Below are 21,580 nucleotides of genomic sequence, written 5' to 3'. Positions count from 1 at the left end.
CAACAACTGCAAACCAAAATGTTATACGATCTCTCTTTTCCGAAAAATTAGTCAAAAAGTAAAATTACAGAATTTCGACCCAGCTCATCACAAATTATCTTTCGGTTGCTCTATTTCCTCAACCAAGCCTCCAAACATGATGCGGTTTTCACTAAAATACAGAGCATCGACCCACCTTTCAATTGATGCATAAATCACAAAAATGATTTTTTTTCAGTTTTTCGAGAAAATCGTGGGCTAACCCTTGCCGAAAAAAGTAGTATTTTCAAAACTATTTCCCACCCAATCAAAATGCACATCAAAAGAAAGGTATTTAAATGCTCTACCCACAACTGCAAACCAAAATGTTATACGATCGCTCGTTTCCGAAAAATTAGTCAAAAAGTAAAATTACAGAATTTCGACCCAGCTCATCACAAATTATCTTTCGGTTGCTCTATTTCCTCAACCAAGCCTCCAAACATGATGCGGTTTTCACTAAAATACAGAGCATCGACCCACCTTTCAATTGATGCATAAATCACAAAAATGATTTTTTTTCAGTTTTTCGAGAAAATCGTGGGCTAACCCATTGCCGAAAAAGTAGTATTTTCAAAACTATTTCCCACCCAATCAAAATGCACATCAAAAGAAAGGTATTTAAATGCTCTACCCACAACTGCAAACCAAAATGTTATACGATCGCTCGTTTCCGAAAAATTAGTCAAAAAGTAAAATTACAGAATTTCGACCCAGCTCATCACAAATTATCTTTCGGTTGCTCTATTTCCTCAACCAAGCCTCCAAACTTGATGCGGTTTTCACTAAAATACAGAGCATCGACCCACCTTTCAATTGATGCATAAATCACAAAAATGATTTTCTTCAGTTTTTCGAGAAAATCGTGGGCTAACCCATTGCCGAAAAAGTAGTATTTTCAAAACTATTTCCCACCCAATCAAAATGCACATCAAAAGAAAGGTATTTAAATGCTCTACCCACAACTGCAAACCAAAATGTTATACGATCGCTTGTTTCCGAAAAATTAGTCAAAAAGTAAAATTACAGAATTTCGACCCAGCTCATCACAAATTATCTTTCGGTTGCTCTATTTCCTCAACCAAGCCTCCAAACATGATGCGGTTTTCACTAAAATACAGAGCATCGACCCACCTTTCAATTGATGCATAAATCACAAAAATGATTTTTTTTCAGTTTTTCGAGAAAATCGTGGGCTAACCCATTGCCGAAAAAGTAGTATTTTCAAAACTATTTCCCACCCAATCAAAATGCACATCAAAAGAAAGGTATTTAAATGCTCTACCCACAACTGCAAACCAAAATGTTATACGATCGCTCGTTTCCGAAAAATTAGTCAAAAAGTAAAATTACAGAATTTCGACCCAGCTCATCACAAATTATCTTTCGGTTGCTCTATTTCCTCAACCAAGCCTCCAAACATGATGCGGTTTTCACTAAAATACAGAGCATCGACCCACCTTTCAATTGATGCATAAATCACAAAAATGATTTTCTTCAGTTTTTCGAGAAAATCGTGGGCTAACCCATTGCCGAAAAAGTAGTATTTTCAAAACTATTTCCCACCCAATCAAAATGCACATCAAAAGAAAGGTATTTAAATGCTCTACCCACAACTGCAAACCAAAATGTTATACGATCGCTTGTTTCCGAAAAATTAGTCAAAAAGTAAAATTACAGAATTTCGACCCAGCTCATCACAAATTATCTTTCGGTTGCTCTATTTCCTCAACCAAGCCTCCAAACATGATGCGGTTTTCACTAAAATACAGAGCATCGACCCACCTTTCAATTGATGCATAAATCACAAAAATGATTTTTATTCAGTTTTTCGAGAAAATCGTGGGCTAACCCATTGCCGAAAAAGTAGCATTTTCAAATCTATTTCCCACCCAATCAAAATGCACATCAAAAGAAAGGTATTTAAATGCTCTACCCACAACTGCAAACCAAAATGTTATACGATCGCTCGTTTCCGAAAAATTAGTCAAAAAGTAAAATTACAGAATTTCGACCCAGCTCATCACAAATTATCTTTCGGTTGCTCTATTTCCTCAACCAAGCCTCCAAACATGATGCGGTTGTCACTAAAATACAGAGCATCGACCCACCTTTCAATTGATGCATAAATCACAAAAATGATTTTTTTTCAGTTTTTCGAGAAAATCGTGGGCTAACCCTTGCCGAAAAAAGTAGTATTTTCAAAACTATTTCCCACCCAATCAAAATGCACATCAAAAGAAAGGTATTTAAATGCTCTACCCACAACTGCAAACCAAAATGTTATACGATCGCTCGTTTCCGAAAAATTAGTCAAAAAGTAAAATTACAGAATTTCGACCCAGCTCATCACAAATTATCTTTCGGTTGCTCTATTTCCTCAACCAAGCCTCCAAACATGATGCGGTTTTCACTAAAATACAGAGCATCGACCCAGCTTTCAATTGATGCATAAATCACAAAAATGATTTTTTTTTCAGTTTTTCGAGAAAATCGTGGGCTAACCCTTGCCGAAAAAGTAGCATTTTCAAATCTATTTCCCACCCAATCAAAATGCACATCAAAAGAAAGGTATTTAAATGCTCTACCCACAACTGCAAACCAAAATGTTATACGATCGCTCGTTTCCGAAAAATTAGTCAAAAAGTAAAATTACAGAATTTCGACCCAGCTCATCACAAATTATCTTTCGGTTGCTCTATTTCCTCAACCAAGCCTCCAAACATGATGCGGTTTTCACTAAAATACAGAGCATCGACCCACCTTTCAATTGATGCATAAATCACAAAAATGATTTTTTTTCAGTTTTTCGAGAAAATCGTGGGCTAACCCTTGCCGAAAAAAGTAGTATTTTCAAAACTATTTCCCACCCAATCAAAATGCACATCAAAAGAAAGGTATGTAAATGCTCTACCAACAACTGCAAACCAAAATGTTATACGATCTCTCTTTTCCGAAAAATTAGTCAAAAAGTAAAATTACAGAATTTCGACCCAGCTCATCACAAATTATCTTTCGGTTGCTCTATTTCCTCAACCAAGCCTCCAAACATGATGCGGTTTTCACTAAAATACAGAGCATCGACCCACCTTTCAATTGATGCATAAATCGCAAAAATTATTTTTTTTTCAGTTTTTCGAGAAAATCGTGGGCTAACCCTTGCCGAAAAAAGTAGTATTTTCAAAACTATTTCCCACCCAATCAAAATGCACATCAAAAGAAAGGTATTTAAATGCTCTACCAACAACTGCAAACCAAAATGTTATACGATCTCTCTTTTCCGAAAAATTAGTCAAAAAGTAAAATTACAGAATTTCGACCCAGCTCATCACAAATTATCTTTCGGTTGCTCTATTTCCTCAACCAAGCCTCCAAACATGATGCGGTTTTCACTAAAATACAGAGCATCGACCCACCTTTCAATTGATGCATAAATCACAAAAATTATTTTTTTTCAGTTTTTCGAGAAAATCGTGGGCTAACCCTTGCCGAAAAAAGTAGTATTTTCAAAACTATTTCCCACCCAATCAAAATGCACATCAAAAGAAAGGTATTTAAATGCTCTACCCACAACTGCAAACCAAAATGTTATACAATCGCTAGTTTCCGAAAAATTAGTCAAAAAGTAAAATTACAGAATTTCGACCCAGCTCATCACAAATTATCTTTCGGTTGCTCTATTTCCTCAACCAAGCCTCCAAACATGATGCGGTTTTCACTAAAATACAGAGCATCGACCCAGCTTTCAATTGATGCATAAATCACAAAAATGATTTTTTTTTCAGTTTTTCGAGAAAATCGTGGGCTAACCCTTGCCGAAAAAGTAGCATTTTCAAAACTATTTCCCACCCAATCAAAATACACATCAAAAGAAAGGTATTTAAATGCTCTACCCACAACTGCAAACCAAAATGTTATACGATCTCTCTTTTCCGAAAAATTAGTCAAAAAGTAAAATTACAGAATTTCGACCCAGCTCATCACAAATTATCTTTCGGTTGCTCTATTTCCTCAACCAAGCCTCCAAACATGATGCGGTTTTCACTAAAATACAGAGCATCGACCCACCTTTCAATTGATGCATAAATCGCAAAAATTATTTTTTTTCAGTTTTTCGAGAAAATCGTGGGCTAACCCTTGCCGAAAAAAGTAGTATTTTCAAAACTATTTCCCACCCAATCAAAATGCACATCAAAAGAAAGGTATTTAAATGCTCTACCAACAACTGCAAACCAAAATGTTATACGATCTCTCTTTTCCGAAAAATTAGTCAAAAAGTAAAATTACAGAATTTCGACCCAGCTCATCACAAATTATCTTTCGGTTGCTCTATTTCCTCAACCAAGCCTCCAAACATGATGCGGTTTTCACTAAAATACAGAGCATCGACCCACCTTTCAATTGATGCATAAATCACAAAAATGATTTTTTTTCAGTTTTTCGAGAAAATCGTGGGCTAACCCTTGCCGAAAAAAGTTTTTCCGTTCTTGATGCCTCCATATATTAAGAAACGGAAACCTTTTTTATTTTATACTCTTAACTTTATTAAATACGTTTTTTATATATAATTTTTTACACTACAAGTTACAGTGCGACCTCCAGCCAATGGCGTTGAAAAAAGAATAATGCTTTTTTGAGTTTAAGAAAAAGTTATATGCCGGAAAAAACGAGAGAGAGAGACTCGGTGATATGTTGTTTCGTTTATATTGCATTCAAGTGCAATCATGTTTGTGGGTGCATTCAGCACTGTCATGTGCATGAACCACTTCATCACCCTTCCCCAGTGCAAACGCTCCAACGAAAACATCATAATATCTTTTACTTTCATCTATTATCAACTGTTTGTTTTTCAATCTGTCGATCGAAATAGAAATATTTTTATTTTTTATATTCAAAACAAAAAACTTTCTTGTACGTCTAACGACTTTATACGGTCCTTCATATGGAGCTGCAAGACCGGTCTTGACTCTATCCACTCTGACGAAAGCTGAATCACAGTCTTGTAAGGTTGCTGGTATGAAAACTGACTTACTCAATTTTCGTGTGTCTGTGGGAATTAAATTTTGCATTGTGGTACGTAAGTTTACAAGAAAAGTGTCTTCAGAAATCTCTGCGTTTTTATTTTTTATAAAAATCTTCCCAGGAAGCTTTAAACATTGACCGTACACCAACTCTGCAGGTGAGCATTTCAAGTCTTCTTTGATTGCTGCACGAATTCCAAGCAAGATTATTGGTACCTCTGAACTCCAGTTTGTCGTGTTGCCTCTTGCTTTTAAGGAAGCTTTTAATTGCCTATGAAAACGTTCCACCATTCCATTTGCTTGCGGATGGTAAGGAGTGGTGTGGATTCGGTGTGAGCCAAGTATTCTTGCAAGTTCGCTAAAGAGCTTGGATTCGAACTGGGTTCCTTGGTCCGTTGTAATCCTAAAAGGAACTCCGAATCTACAAACATAGTTTTCTATGAACACTTTTGCCACCATCACTGCAGAAATGTTTTTCAAGGGAAATGCCTCCGGCCACCTTGTGAAACGATCTATTACCGTCAGGAGGTAAGAGAAACCGTTTGATTCTGGAAGGGGACCTACCAAGTCTAAATGGATATGCTCGAAGCGTTCGTTAGGAAGATTAAATTTACCGATAGCGGATTTTGTGTGTCTATGGACTTTGGACTTTTGACATGCCAGACATGTTTTTGCCCAATGGGATATGTCTTTGTTCATCGTTGGCCAAAAATAACGCTTGGTAATTAGTTTCCTCGAAGTTCGTATGCTTGGGTGTGAGAGGTTATGCAAAGAATCGAAAACTTTCCTACGAGCAGAATGGGGTACAAAGGGTCTATTGCTTCCCGTGGAGATATCGCAATATATTTCAAAGTCAGGTAACTTAAACTTTTGGATGTTGAATTTAGATTTTTGATCTTTGTTCTTTTCACTAAGCAGTCTGTTCAACTCTGTGTCGGAAGATTGAAGTTGAGCCAATGCCTTGCAGTCAAGGTGAAGCGTATCCGATGAAGAGATTTCTTGCTCGTCCATTCGGGATAAAGAGTCTGCGACTACATTATCTGGACCTCTGACATACTCTATGTTGATAGTGAATTGGGAGATGTAGTCAAGCTGTCGATTTTGTCGTGGATTTCTCTCTGTCTTTGATTCTATGGCGTATGCCAGGGGTTTGTGATCTGTGAACACTTTAAATTCCTGCCCTTCAATGAAGTATCTAAAATGCTTAATGGATAAATAAATTGCAAGAAGTTCACGGTCAAAGGTGGAATATTTTGTTTCTCTTGGTAAAAGTTTCTTCGAGAAGAATGAAAGAGGTTCCCAAGCATTTTTTGATTTTTGCTGTAAGACACCATCGACTGCAGTGCCTGAAGCATCAGTAAATATGGAAAACTCTCCATTGATTTTTGGGTGAGCCAATAAAGTGACGTTGCATAACTTGAGTTTGGCTTCCTCAAATGCATCGTTAATATTTTTCGTCCAATCAATAATTTTTTTAGATTTTCGACCAACATTTACGTTTCCTATTTGAGCATAAAGTGGGGCCACGATTTTGGCTAGGTTAGGAATAAATCGATTATAGTAATTAATCATTCCTAAAAACCGTTGCAACTGTTTGACAGTAGTTGGTCTACCAAATTGGACTATGGCTTCAATGCGATCCTGTGATGGAAAAATGCCATCGGCATTGATTTTGTGTCCAAGAAAATCTAACTCTGCGGCTCCGAAAATGCATTTGGATGTGTTTATAGTAATTTGATTTTCCGATAATCGTTTAAATAAGGTTTGAAGATGCAATTTATGTTCATCTTCCGTTTTACTTGACACTAATATGTCATCAACATATATGAAAGTGAAATCAAGACCTTGGCAGACTGTGTTTATAAAACGCTGGAATGTTTGTGCTGCGTTCCTTAAGCCGAATGGCATTCGCCGGAACTCAAACAAGCCAAATGGTGTTGTGATGGCTGTTTTATAAACATCTTCTTCAGCGACGGGTATTAAATGGTAAGCTCTAACTAGGTCTATTTTGGAAAACACTTTGCATCCGTGAATGTTCATGGTGAAGTTTTGTATGTGCGGGATGGGATAACGATCTGGAACCGTAATGGCGTTTAGCCTGCGGTAGTCTCCGCATGGTCTCCAATCCAGGTTATCTTTCTTTCTGACCATGTGGAGCGGCGAACATGTGGGCGAAGAGGAAGGTTGACATATGCCTAACTCAGACATGTGCTCGAACTCTGTGAGAGCTGCCTTATGACGAGAAGCGTCTAGCCTCCTTGGGCGTGAGAAAGGTTGTGGCCCTTTTGTTAAAATGTGGTGAACAATTGGGTGATTAACCGGAGCAAAGTAATTGGGTGTTTGTGTTAGTTCGGGAAAGTGTTTCAAGATAGATCCGTAGCAGTTGTCGATTTTAAATTGAATAGGCAGAGCTATGTTATCGTTTCTTATGACACCCTGTGATTGTATTTTTGTTTCAGGGTCTATGATGCGTTTGTGGTGCAGATCGATTAATAAACCAAATTTGTCTAGGAAATCTGCTCCTATGATTGGTCGGTTAACGGAAGCTAAAATAAACGGATGGGTAAAATTTCGTCTAAGACCAATGTTAAGTCTTAAAAGTTTGGAGCCGAAAGTAGAAATTGCGGTACCATTTGCTGCTGAAAGTAAACCTGTTGATTTATTTCCGCTAATATGCGTGATTGGAATGACTGACACATCCGCACCTGTGTCAACCAGAAATGTCAAATTGTTGTTTGTGTCTCTAATAAAAAGGCGGCGATTAGAAAACTGACTGTTTGCCGCGGTAACAGTAGCCTCATTTAGTTTGGGGTTGCAGATGATTTAGGGTTTGTTGAACGTGGTTGTGAATTTGCAGCATAGTTGCAGGGTTGATCACATTTTTGGGCCTTAGATCCATACCTCCTATGATACCAACAAGTCTTGTGACTATGATTGGATCTGCTAGGTGTGCGATTGCGAAAACTCCTATGATTTGGTCTGGACCTGGATCTATTTCTGGGCTTTGATCGAACATTTATTGATTCGATCATGGATTCAATCCTGGATAAGCGTTGCTCCAAATTGGAACCTTGACTATCAATTCCTTGTGAAGCAATGCTGCACACACTGGCGTTCTGTGACGCCTCATAAATTTTGTCCGCAATGGACCCTAACTCGTCTATGCCTTTTGCATCGACCGAGAGAAGAGCAATGTTTATAGCCTGAGGTAGACGACGCATCCACAAATTTTTTATAACATCCTCGTTGAATGAGGTTCCTGCTAGTTGCTTCATAGAGCGAAAAACTTCGGATGGCTTTCGGTCGCCAATTTCCGCCTTATTCAATAAGGTCTCTAATCTTTTTAACTCTGAAATTGAATGTCTTTCTATTAAAATACCTTTTAAGACGTTATATTTTTCTCGCGCCGGTGGTTCTGAAAGTACGTCAATGACCGATTCACAGGTTTCGATAGGGAGTGCCGCGATAGTGAGACAGTATTTTGTTTCCTGACTAGTTATTTTAAACACGTTAAATTGAGCCTCAGCTTGTATAAACCAAGTTTTCGGATTTGCTGCCCAAAAAGATGGGAGCCGGACACGGATTGAATTTATGTTGCTTTCGTCGGGAGTTTGCCCTGGCAAGTTTGGTTCTTGGCTATTTAATGCATCCTGAAATGGATTATCAGGGATATCGCTTGTCTTAATTCTATCGTCATGTGAACCCTCACCCGTTCCTCCCTCATTTTCAGACATTTTTTGTTAAAAATAATTGTTAAAAAGAACTTTTGTATATATGTATGTTTAGGTAATGATAATGTATAAGTGAAATTTGTTATATAATTTTGAATTTAAATTTTATGTATGAGCAAAAATGGAAAAACTATTTGGCTGTAGGTTACCTGCTTACAATACTTTTTGATTCTACGCTGCTGCTGCTGCCGATGCGATGATGAGGTATTCGGAATGGGTTGTTTAATTTCACAATTATTTCTGGTTGTGCCGGGTGCTTCTGTCTTGCTTGTTGACGGGGTTATGTTGTAACGAACTCCTTTTGCGTCTGGAAACTGTAGTTTACATAGTTCTTGGCTTCTCGACTGTGGTGGAGAATGAATGGTTGTTCCGGAGTCAATTGATCGAAGAATCGTTGTTTTTTCAGTTGCCAGTTAGAATTGTGTGGCGCTGGAGGGATTGGCTTTCTGGTAGCACGTGGCGCAGGTGACTACATTTATTGGTATTGGATTTAGCGTTGATTTACGCTTTTTGGTAACGCGTGGCGCAGGTCGTTGTTCTCCGATGGAATGAAAGCTTTTTATTTTTGGAAAAGCCGTAGGGAGTGTTGAATAATTCGTGCAATGTCACAATGTGCAATGATTTTGCCACCTTGCAATGCTCTTTGAACGTTGGAAGTTGGTCCACGTGTGGCGTGCTTTATTCGGGGTCACCAATTTTCCGTTCTTGATGCCTCCATATATTAAGAAACGGAAACCTTTTTTATTTTATACTCTTAACTTTATTAAATACGTTTTTTATATATAATTTTTTACACTACAAGTTACAGTGCGACCTCCAGCCAATGGCGTTGAAAAAAGAATAATGCTTTTTTGAGTTTAAGAAAAAGTTATATGCCGGAAAAACGAGAGAGAGAGACTCGGTGATATGTTGTTTCGTTTATATTGCATTCAAGTGCAATCATGTTTGTGGGTGCATTCAGCACTGTCATGTGCATGAACCACTTCAAAGTAGTATTTTCAAAATTATTTCCCAACCAATCAAAATACACATCAAAAGAAAGGTATTTAAATGCTCTACCCACAACTGCAAACCAAAATGTTATACGATCTCTCTTTTCCGAAAAATTAGTCAAAAAGTAAAATTACAGAATTTCGACCCAGCTCATCACAAATTATCTTTCGGTTGCTCTATTTCCTCAACCAAGCCTCCAAACATGATGCGGTTTTCACTAAAATACAGAGCATCGACCCACCTTTCAATTGATGCATAAATCACAAAAATGATTTTTTTTCAGTTTTTCGAGAAAATCGTGGGCTAACCCATTGCCGAAAAAGTAGTATTTTCAAAACTATTTCCCACCCAATCAAAATGCACATCAAAAGAAAGGTATTTAAATGCTCTACCCACAACTGCAAACCAAAATGTTATACGATCGCTCGTTTCCGAAAAATTAGTCAAAAAGTAAAATTACAGAATTTCGACCCAGCTCATCACAAATTATCTTTCGGTTGCTCTATTTCCTCAACCAAGCCTCCAAACATGATGCGGTTTTCACTAAAATACAGAGCATCGACCCACCTTTCAATTGATGCATAAATCACAAAAATGATTTTTTTCAGTTTTTCGAGAAAATCGTGGGCTAACCCATTGCCGAAAAAGTAGTATTTTCAAAACTATTTCCCACCCAATCAAAATGCACATCAAAAGAAAGGTATTTAAATGCTCTACCCACAACTGCAAACCAAAATGTTATACGATCGCTCGTTTCCGAAAAATTAGTCAAAAAGTAAAATTACAGAATTTCGACCCAGCTCATCACAAATTATCTTTCGGTTGCTCTATTTCCTCAACCAAGCCTCCAAACATGATGCGGTTTTCACTAAAATACAGAGCATCGACCCACCTTTCAATTGATGCATAAATCACAAAAATGATTTTTTTTCAGTTTTTCGAGAAAATCGTGGGCTAACCCATTGCCGAAAAAGTAGCATTTTCAAATCTATTTCCCACCCAATCAAAATGCACATCAAAAGAAAGGTATTTAAATGCTCTACCCACAACTGCAAACCAAAATGTTATACGATCGCTCGTTTCTGAAAAATTAGTCAAAAAGTAAAATTACAGAATTTCGACCCAGCTCATCACAAATTATCTTTCGGTTGCTCTATTTCCTCAACCAAGCCTCCAAACATGATGCGGTTTTCACTAAAATACAGAGCATCGACCCACCTTTCAATTGATGCATAAATCACAAAAATGATTTTTTTTCACTTTTTCGAGAAAATCGTGGGCTAACCCATTGCCGAAAAAGTAGTATTTTTAAAACTATTTCCCACCCAATCAAAATGCACATCAAAAGAAAGGTATTTAAATGCTCTACCCACAACTGCAAACCAAAATGTTATACGATCGCTCGTTTCCGAAAAATTAGTCAAAAAGTAAAATTACAGAATTTCGACCCAGCTCATCACAAATTATCTTTCGGTTGCTCTATTTCCTCAACCAAGCCTCCAAACATGATGCGGTTTTCACTAAAATACAGAGCATCGACCCACCTTTCAATTGATGCATAAATCACAAAAATGATTTTTTTTCAGTTTTTCGAGAAAATCGTGGGCTAACCCATTGCCGGTTATACGATCGCTCGTTTCCGAAAAATTAGTCAAAAAGTAAAATTACAGAATTTCGACCCAGCTCATCACAAATTATCTTTCGGTTGCTCTATTTCCTCAACCAAGCCACCAAACATGATGCGGTTTTCACTAAAATACAGAGCATCGACCCACCTTTCAATTGATGCATAAATCACAAAAATGATTTTTTTTCAGTTTTTCGAGAAAATCGTGGGCTAACCCTTGCCGAAAAAAGTAGTATTTTCAAAACTATTTCCCACCCAATCAAAATGCACATCAAAAGAAAGGTATTTAAATGCTCTACCCACAGCTGCAAACCAAAATGTTATACGATCGCTCGTTTCCGAAAAATTAGTCAAAAAGTAAAATTACAGAATTTCGACCCAGCTCATCACAAATTATCTTTCTGTTGCTCTATTTCCTCAACCAAGCCTCCAAACATGATGCGGTTTTCACTAAAATACAGAGCATCGACCCACCTTTCAATTGATGCATAAATCACAAAAATGATTTTTTTTCAGTTTTTCGAGAAAATCGTGGGCTAACCCTTGCCGAAAAAAGTAGTATTTTCAAATCTATTTCCCAACCAATCAAAATACACATCAAAAGAAAGGTATTTAAATGCTCCACCCACAACTGCTAACCAAAATGTTATACGATCGCTCGTTTCCGAAAAATTAGTCAAAAAGTAAAATTACAGAATTTCGACCCAGCTCATCACAAATTATCTTTCGGTTGCTCTATTTCCTCAACCAAGCCTCCAAACATGATGCGGTTTTCACTAAAATACAGAGCATCGACCCAGCTTTCAATTGATGCATAAATCACAAAAATGGTTTTTTTTCAGTTTTTCGAGAAAATCGTGGGCTAACCCATTGCCGAAAAAGTAGTATTTTCAAAACTATTTCCCACCCAATCAAAATGCACATCAAGAGAAAGGTATTTAAATGCTCTACCCACAACTGCAAACCAAAATGTTATACGATCGCTCGTTTCCGAAAAATTAGTCAAAAAGTAAAATTACAGAATTTCGACCCAGCTCATCACAAATTATCTTTCGGTTGCTCTATTTCCTCAACCAAGCCTCCAAACATGATGCGGTTGTCACTAAAATACAGAGCATCGACCCACCTTTCAATTGATGCATAAATCTCAAAAATGATTTTTTTTCAGTTTTTCGAGAAAATCGTGGGCTAACCCATTGCCGAAAAAGTAGTATTATCAAAACTATTTCCCACCCAATCAAAATGCACATCAAAAGAAAGGTATTTAAATGCTCTACCCACAACTGCAAACCAAAATGTTATACGATCGCTCGTTTCCGAAAAATTAGTCAAAAAGTAAAATTACAGAATTTCGACCCAGCTCATCACAAATTATCTTTCGGTTGCTCTATTTCCTCAACCAAGCCTCCAAACATGATGCGGTTTTCACTAAAATACAGAGCATCGACCCACCTTTCAATTGATGCATAAATCACAAAAATGATTTTTTTTCAGTTTTTCGAGAAAATCGTGGGCTAACCCTTGCCGAAAAAGTAGTATTTTCAAAACTATTTCCCACCCAATCAAAATGCACATCAAAAGAAAGGTATTTAAATGCTCTACCCACAACTGCAAACCAAAATGTTATACGATCTCTCTTTTCCGAAAAATTAGTCAAAAAGTAAAATTACAGAATTTCGAACCAGCTCATCACAAATTATCTTTCGGTTGCTCTATTTCCTCAACCAAGCCTCCAAACATGATGCGGTTTTCACTAAAATACAGAGCATCGACCCACCATTCAATTGATGCATAAATCACAAAAATGATTTTTTTTTTCAGTTTTTCGAGAAAATCGTGGGCTAACCCTTGCCGAAAAAAGTAGTATTTTCAAAACTATTTCCCACCCAATCAAAATGCACATCAAAAGAAAGGTATTTAAATGCTCTACCCACAACTGCAAACCAAAATGTTATACAATCGCTCGTTTCCGAAAAATTAGTCAAAAGTAAAATTACAGAATTTCGACCCAGCTCATCACAAATTATCTTTCGGTTGCTCTATTTCCTCAACCAAGCCTCCAAACATGATGCGGTTTTCACTAAAATACAGAGCATCGACCCACCTTTCAATTGATGCATAAATCACAAAAATGATTTTTTTTCAGTTTTTCGAGAAAATCGTGGGCTAACCCTTGCCGAAAAAAGTAGTATTTTCAAAATTATTTCCCAACCAATCAAAATACACATCAAAAGAAAAGTATTTAAATGCTCTACCCACAACAGCAAACCAAAATGTTATACGATCGCTCGTTTCCCAAAAATTAGTCAAAAAGTAAAATTACAGAATTTCGACCCAGCTCATCACAAATTATCTTTCGGTTGCTCTATTTCCTCAACCAAGCCTCCAAACATGATGCGGTTTTCACTAAAATACAGAGCATCGACCCACCTTTCAATTGATGCATAAATCACAAAAATGATTTTTTTTCAGTTTTTCGAGAAAATCGTGGGCTAACCCATTGCCGGTTATACGATCGCTCGTTTCCGAAAAATTAGTCAAAAAGTAAAATTACAGAATTTCGACCCAGCTCATCACAAATTATCTTTCGGTTGCTCTATTTCCTCAACCAAGCCACCAAACATGATGCGGTTTTCACTAAAATACAGAGCATCGACCCACCTTTCAATTGATGCATAAATCACAAAAATGATTTTTTTTCAGTTTTTCGAGAAAATCGTGGGCTAACCCTTGCCGAAAAAAGTAGTATTTTCAAAACTATTTCCCACCCAATCAAAATGCACATCAAAAGAAAGGTATTTAAATGCTCTACCCACAGCTGCAAACCAAAATGTTATACGATCGCTCGTTTCCGAAAAATTAGTCAAAAAGTAAATTACAGAATTTCGACCCAGCTCATCACAAATTATCTTTCTGTTGCTCTATTTCCTCAACCAAGCCTCCAAACATGATGCGGTTTTCACTAAAATACAGAGCATCGACCCACCTTTCAATTGATGCATAAATCACAAAAATGATTTTTTTTCAGTTTTTCGAGAAAATCGTGGGCTAACCCTTGCCGAAAAAAGTAGTATTTTCAAATCTATTTCCCAACCAATCAAAATACACATCAAAAGAAAGGTATTTAAATGCTCCACCCACAACTGCAAACCAAAATGTTATACGATCGCTCGTTTCCGAAAAATTAGTCAAAAAGTAAAATTACAGAATTTCGACCCAGCTCATCACAAATTATCTTTCGGTTGCTCTATTTCCTCAACCAAGCCTCCAAACATGATGCGGTTTTCACTAAAATACAGAGCATCGACCCAGCTTTCAATTGATGCATAAATCACAAAAATGGTTTTTTTTCAGTTTTTCGAGAAAATCGTGGGCTAACCCATTGCCGAAAAAGTAGTATTTTCAAACTATTTCCCACCCAATCAAAATGCACATCAAGAGAAAGGTATTTAAATGCTCTACCCACAACTGCAAACCAAAATGTTATACGATCGCTCGTTTCCGAAAAATTAGTCAAAAAGTAAAATTACAGAATTTCGACCCAGCTCATCACAAATTATCTTTCGGTTGCTCTATTTCCTCAACCAAGCCTCCAAACATGATGCGGTTGTCACTAAAATACAGAGCATCGACCCACCTTTCAATTGATGCATAAATCTCAAAAATGATTTTTTTTTCAGTTTTTCGAGAAAATCGTGGGCTAACCCATTGCCGAAAAAGTAGTATTATCAAAACTATTTCCCACCCAATCAAAATGCACATCAAAAGAAAGGTATTTAAATGCTCTACCCACAACTGCAAACCAAAATGTTATACGATCGCTCGTTTCCGAAAAATTAGTCAAAAAGTAAAATTACAGAATTTCGACCCAGCTCATCACAAATTATCTTTCGGTTGCTCTATTTCCTCAACCAAGCCTCCAAACATGATGCGGTTTTCACTAAAATACAGAGCATCGACCCACCTTTCAATTGATGCATAAATCACAAAAATGATTTTTTTTTTCAGTTTTTCGAGAAAATCGTGGGCTAACCCTTGCCGAAAAAGTAGTATTTTCAAAACTATTTCCCACCCAATCGAAATGCACATCAAAAGAAAGGTATTTAAATGCTCTACCCACAACTGCAAACCAAAATGTTATACGATCTCTCTTTTCCGAAAAATTAGTCAAAAAGTAAAATTACAAAATTTCGAACCAGCTCATCACAAATTATCTTTCGATTGCTCTATTTCCTCAACCAAGCCTCCAAACATGATGCGGTTTTCACTAAAATACAGAGCATCGACCCACCATTCAATTGATGCATAAATCACAAAAATGATTTTTTTTTTCAGTTTTTCGAGAAAATCGTGGGCTAACCCTTGCCGAAAAAAGTAGTATTTTCAAAACTATTTCCCACCCAATCAAAATGCACATCAAAAGAAAGGTATTTAAATGCTCTACCCACAACTGCAAACCAAAATGTTATACAATCGCTCGTTTCCGAAAAATTAGTCAAAAAGTAAAATTACAGAATTTCGACCCAGCTCATCACAAATTATCTTTCGGTTGCTCTATTTCCTCAACCAAGCCTCCAAACATGATGCGGTTTTCACTAAAATACAGAGCATCGACCCACCTTTCAATTGATGCATAAATCACAAAAATGATTTTTTTTCAGTTTTTCGAGAAAATCGTGGGCTAACCCTTGCCGAAAAAAGTAGTATTTTCAAAATTATTTCCCAACCAATCAAAATACACATCAAAAGAAAAGTATTTAAATGCTCTACCCACAACAGCAAACCAAAATGTTATACGATCGCTCGTTTCCCAAAAATTAGTCAAAAAGTAAAATTACAGAATTTCGACCCAGCTCATCACAAATTATCTTTCGGTTGCTCTATTTCCTCAACCAAGCCTCCAAACATGATGCGGTTTTCACTAAAATACAGAGCATCGACCCACCTTTCAATTGATGCATAAATCACAAAAATGATTTTTTTTCAGTTTTTCGAGAAAATCGTGGGCTAACCCTTGCCGAAAAAAGTAGTATTTTCAAAACTATTTCCCACCCAATCAAAATGCACATCAAAAGAAAGGTATTTAAATGCTCTACCCACAACTGCAAACCAAAATGTTATACAATCGCTCGTTTCCGAAAAATTAGTCAAAAAGTAAAATTACAGAATTTCGACCCAGCTCATCACAAATTATCTTTCGGTTGCTCTATTTCCTCAACCAAGCCTCCAAACATGATGCGGTTTTCACTAAAATACAGAGCATCGACCCACCTTTCAATTGATGCATAAATCACAAAAATGATTTTTTTTTCAGTTTTTCGAGAAAATCGTGGGCTAACCCTTGCCGAAAAAAGTAGTATTTTCAAAATTATTTCCCAACCAATCAAAATACACATCAAAAGAAAAGTATTTAAATGCTCTACCCACAACAGCAAACCAAAATGTTATACGATCGCTCGTTTCCCAAAAATTAGTCAAAAAGTAAAATTACAGAATTTCGACCCAGCTCATCACAAATTATCTTTCGGTTTGCTCTATTTCCTCAACCAAGCCTCCAAACATGATGCGGTTTTCACTAAAATACAGAGCATCGACCCACCTTTCAATTGATGCATGAATCACAAAAATGATTTTTTTTCAGTTTTTCGAGAAAATCGTGGGCTAACCCTTGCCGAAAAAAGTAGTATTTTCAAAACTATTTCCCACCCAATCAAAATGCAAATTAAAAGAAAGGTATTTAAATGCTCTACCCACAACTGCAAACCAAAATGTTATACGATCGCTCGTTTCCGAAAAATTAGTCAAAAAGTAAAATTACAGAATTTCGACCCAGCTCATCACAAATTATCTTTCGTTTGCTCTATTTCCTCAACCAAGCCTCCAAACATGATGCGGTTTTTCACTAAAATACAGAGCATCGACCCACCTTTCAATTGATGCATAAATCACAAAAATGATTTTTTTTTTCAGTTTTTCGAGAAAATCGTGGGCTAACCCATTGCCGAAAAAGTAGCATTTTCAAATCTATTTCCCACCCAATCAAAATGCACATCAAAAGAAAGGTATTTAAATGCTCTACCCACAACTGCAAAACCAAAATGTTATACGATCGCTCGTTTCCGAAAAATTAGTCAAAAAGTAAAATTACAGAATTTCGACCCAGCTCATCACAAATTATCTTTCGGTTGCTCTATTTCCTCAACCAAGCCTCCAAACATGATGCGGTTTTCACTAAAATACAGAGTATCGACCCAACTTTCAATTGATGCATAAATCAACAAAAATGATTTTTTTTCAGTTTTTCGAGAAAATCGTGGGCTAACCCTTGCCGAAAAAAGTAGTATTTTCAAAACTATTTCCCACCCAATCAAAATGCACATCAAAAGAAAGGTATTTAAATGCTCTACCCACAACTGCAAACCAAAAATGTTATACGATCGCTCGTTTCCGAAAAATTAGTCAAAAAGTAAAATTACAGAATTTCGACCCAGCTCATCACAAATTATCTTTCGGTTGCTCTATTTCCTCAACCAAGCCTCCAAACATGATGCGGTTTTCACTAAAATACAGAGCATCGACCCACCTTTCAATTGATGCATAAATCACAAAAATGATTTTTTTTCAGTTTTTCGAGAAAATCGTGGGCTAACCCTTGCCGAAAAAAGTAGTATTTTCAAAACTATTTCCCACCCAATCAAAATGCACATCAAAAGAAAGGTATTTAAATGCTCTACCCACAACTGCAAACCAAAATGTTATACGATCGCTCGTTTCCGAAAAATTAGTCAAAAAGTAAAATTACAGAATTTCGACCCAGCTCATCACAAATTATCCTTCGGTTGCTCTATTTCCTCAACCAAGCCTCCAAACATGATGCGGTTTTCACTAAAATACAGAGCATCGATCCACCTTTCAATTGATGCATAAATCACAAAAATGATTTTTTTTTCAGTTTTTCGAGAAAATCGTGGGCTAACCCTTGCCGAAAAAAGTAGTATTTTCAAAACTATTTCCCACCCAATCAAAATGCACATCAAAAGAAAGGTATTTAAATGCTCTACCCACAACTGCAAACCAAAATGTTATACGATCGCTCGTTTCCGAAAAATTAGTCAAAAAGTAAAATTACAGAATTTCGACCCAGCTCATCACAAATTATCTTTCGGTTGCTCTATTTCCTCAACCAAGCCTCCAAACATGATGCGGTTTTCACTAAAATACAGAGCATCGACCCACCTTTCAATTGATGCATAAATCACAAAAAATATTTTTATTCAGTTTTCGAGAAAATCGTGGGCTAACCCTTGCCGAAAAAAGTAGTATTTTCAAAACAATTTCCCACCCAATCAAAATGCACATCAAAAGAAAGGTATTTAAATGCTCTACCCACAACTGCAAACCAAAATGTTATACGATCGCTCGTTTCCGAAAAATTAGTCAAAAAGTAAAATTACAGAATTTCGACCCAGCTCATCACAAATTATCTTTCGGTTGCTCTATTTCCTCAACCAAGCCTCCAAACATGATGCGGTTTTCACTAAAATACAGAGCATCGACCCACCTTTCAATTGATGCATCAATCACAAAAATGATTTTTTTTTAAGTTTTTCGAGAAAATCGTGGGCTAACCCTTGCCGAAAAAGTAGTATTTTCAAAACTATTTCCCACCCAATCAAAATACACATCAAAAGAAAGGTATTTAAATGCTCTACCCACAACTGCAAACCAAAATGTTATACGATCGCTCGTTTCCGAAAAATTAGTCAAAAAGTAAAATTACAGAAGTTCGACCCAGCTCATCACAAATTATCTTTCGGTTGCTCTATTTCCTCAACCAAGCCTCCAAACATGATGCGGTTTTCACTAAAATACAGAGCATCGACCCACCTTTCAATTGATGCATAAATCACAAAAATGATTTTTTTTTCAGTTTTTCGAGAAAATCGTGGGCTAACCCTTGCCGAAAAAAGTAGTATTTTCAAAACTATTTCCCACCCAATCAAAATGCACATCAAAAGAAAGGTATTTAAATGCTCTACCCACAACTGCAAACCAAAATGTTATACGATCGCTCGTTTCCGAAAAATTAGTCAAAAAGTAAAATTACAGAATTTCGACCCAGCTCATCACAAATTATCTTTCGGTTGCTCTATTTCCTCAACCAAGCCTCCAAACATGATGCGGTTTTCACTAAAATACAGAGCATCGACCCACCTTTCAATTGATGCATAAATCACAAAAATGATTTTTTTTTCAGTTTTTCGAGAAAATCGTGGGCTAACCCATTGCCGAAAAAGTAGTATTTTCAAAACTATTTCCCACCCAATCAAAATGCACATCAAAAGAAAGGTATTTAAATGCTCTACCCACAACTGCAAACCAAAATGTTATACGATCTCTCTTTTCCGAAAAATTAGTCAAAAAGTAAAATTACAGAATTTCGACCCAGCTCATCACAAATTATCTTTCGGTTGCTCTATTTCCTCAACCAAGCCTCCAAACATGATGCGGTTTTCACTAAAATACAGAGCATCGACCCACCTTTCAATTGATGCATAAATCACAAAAATGATTTTTTTTTCAGTTTTTCGAGAAAATCGTGGGCTAACCCTTGCCGAAAAAAGTAGTATTTTCAAAACTATTTCCCACCCAATCAAAATGCACATCAAAAGAAAGGTATTTAAATGCTCTACCCACAACTGCAAACCAAAATGTTATACGATCGCTCGTTTCCGAAAAATTAGTCAAAAAGTAAAATTACAGAATTTCGACCCAGCTCATCACAAATTATCTTTCGGTTGCTCTATTTCCTCAACCAAGCCTCCAAACATGATGCGGTTTTCACTAAAATACAGAGCATCGACCCACCTTTCAATTGATGCATAAATCACAAAAATGATTTTTTTTTCAGTTTTTCGAGAAAATCGTGGGCTTACCCTTGCCGAAAAAAGTAGTATTTTCAAAACTATTTCCCACCCAATCAAAATGCACATCAAAAGAAAGGTATTTAAATGCTCTACCCACAACTGCAAACCAAAATGTTATACGATCGCTCGTTTCCGAAAAATTAGTCAAAAAGTAAAATTGCATAATTTCGACCCAGCTCATCACAAATTACCTTTCGGTTGCTCTATTTCCTCAACCAAGCCTCCAAACATGATGCGGTTTTCACTAAAATACAGAGCATCGACCCACCTTTCAATTGATGCATAAATCACAAAAATGATTTTTTTTTCAGTTTTTCGAGAAAATCGTGGGCTAACCCATTGCCGAAAAAAAAGCATTTTCAAATCTATTTCCCACCCAATCAAAATGCACATCAAAAGAAAGGTATTTCAATGCCCTACCCACAACTGCAAACCAAAATGTTATACGATCGCTCGTTTCCGAAAAATTAGTCAAAAAGTAAAATTACAGAATTTCGACCCAGCTCATCACAAATTATCTTTCGGTTTTTTTTTTTTTTTTTTATAATTAGCAAACACTAAAAGGGTTTATTATACCTTTAATATGCCAAAGACACAGTGTGAGCATTAGGAAAAGAGGGAAGGGTTGGATAGGAGGTGTCGGTGTACATTGGTTTTAAATTTCTGAACATTGCAATGACAGGGAAAGATAGAGCGTGGCAAGGCGTTCCACATTCGCGTAGTACGGCTAAAAAAAGAATCTCTGTACTTCATAGTACGTCCGAAGTTGGGCTCAAGGGTAAACTGATGGGCATTCCTAGAAGCGCGGGTATTACGGTTAAATTGTTTAAGGGGAGGAATGCAACTGGCTATTTCACTAGAGCATAGTCCGCTAAAATAACGGTAAAAAAGGGTGAGGCAAGAAACCTTGCGTCGATGTTCGAGTGATGTAAACGAGTTTATGATATTAATGTCACCAATCATTTTAAAAGCTTTTTTTGAATACTGTCCAAGAGGCTTAAATAAGTTACTGGAGCACCAGCCCAGAGATGAGGGTTATATTCAAGTTTCGGACGTATATAGGTTTTGTAGATTGTAGCCAGATCAGACGGAGAAAAAAATTTCTTGCAACGTCTCAAAAAACCTAGACATCTTGCGGCATTTTTGGCAACATCGCGTATGTGATCGCTCCACAATAGGTGGTTGCTGATGCACATTCCGAGGATGTCAAGATTTTCTGTTTCGTTGATGCAAGTGCCACTCATAGATAGTGGCAAAGACGGT

General features: G+C 36.8%; 1 protein-coding gene and 1 long non-coding RNA gene across 2 annotated transcripts; one reads left to right on the top strand and one right to left on the bottom strand.

Annotated features, from left to right (window-relative positions):
- The first annotated feature begins 4,871 nt into the window (after window positions 1-4,871).
- Window positions 4,872-6,307, top strand: LOC129941585 (uncharacterized). The gene is made up of 3 exons (XR_008780887.1): window positions 4,872-5,091; window positions 5,162-5,896; window positions 5,958-6,307. It is a non-coding gene; the product is annotated as an uncharacterized LOC129941585 (long non-coding RNA).
- A 1,533-nt stretch (window positions 6,308-7,840) lies between these two features.
- On the bottom strand, window positions 7,841-8,773 carry LOC129947039 (uncharacterized). Its single transcript, XM_056057479.1, has one exon. The coding sequence runs from the start codon at window positions 8,771-8,773 to the stop codon at window positions 7,841-7,843; it is 933 nt and encodes a 310-aa protein (XP_055913454.1).
- Window positions 8,774-21,580: the final 12,807 nt, after the last annotated feature.

This window comes from Eupeodes corollae, chromosome 1 (assembly GCF_945859685.1).
Source record: "Eupeodes corollae chromosome 1, idEupCoro1.1, whole genome shotgun sequence".
Lineage (NCBI taxonomy): Eukaryota > Metazoa > Arthropoda > Insecta > Diptera > Syrphidae > Eupeodes > Eupeodes corollae.
The sequence above is the reverse complement of the archived record's forward strand: the minus strand, read 5'-3'. Positions and strand labels throughout refer to the sequence as shown.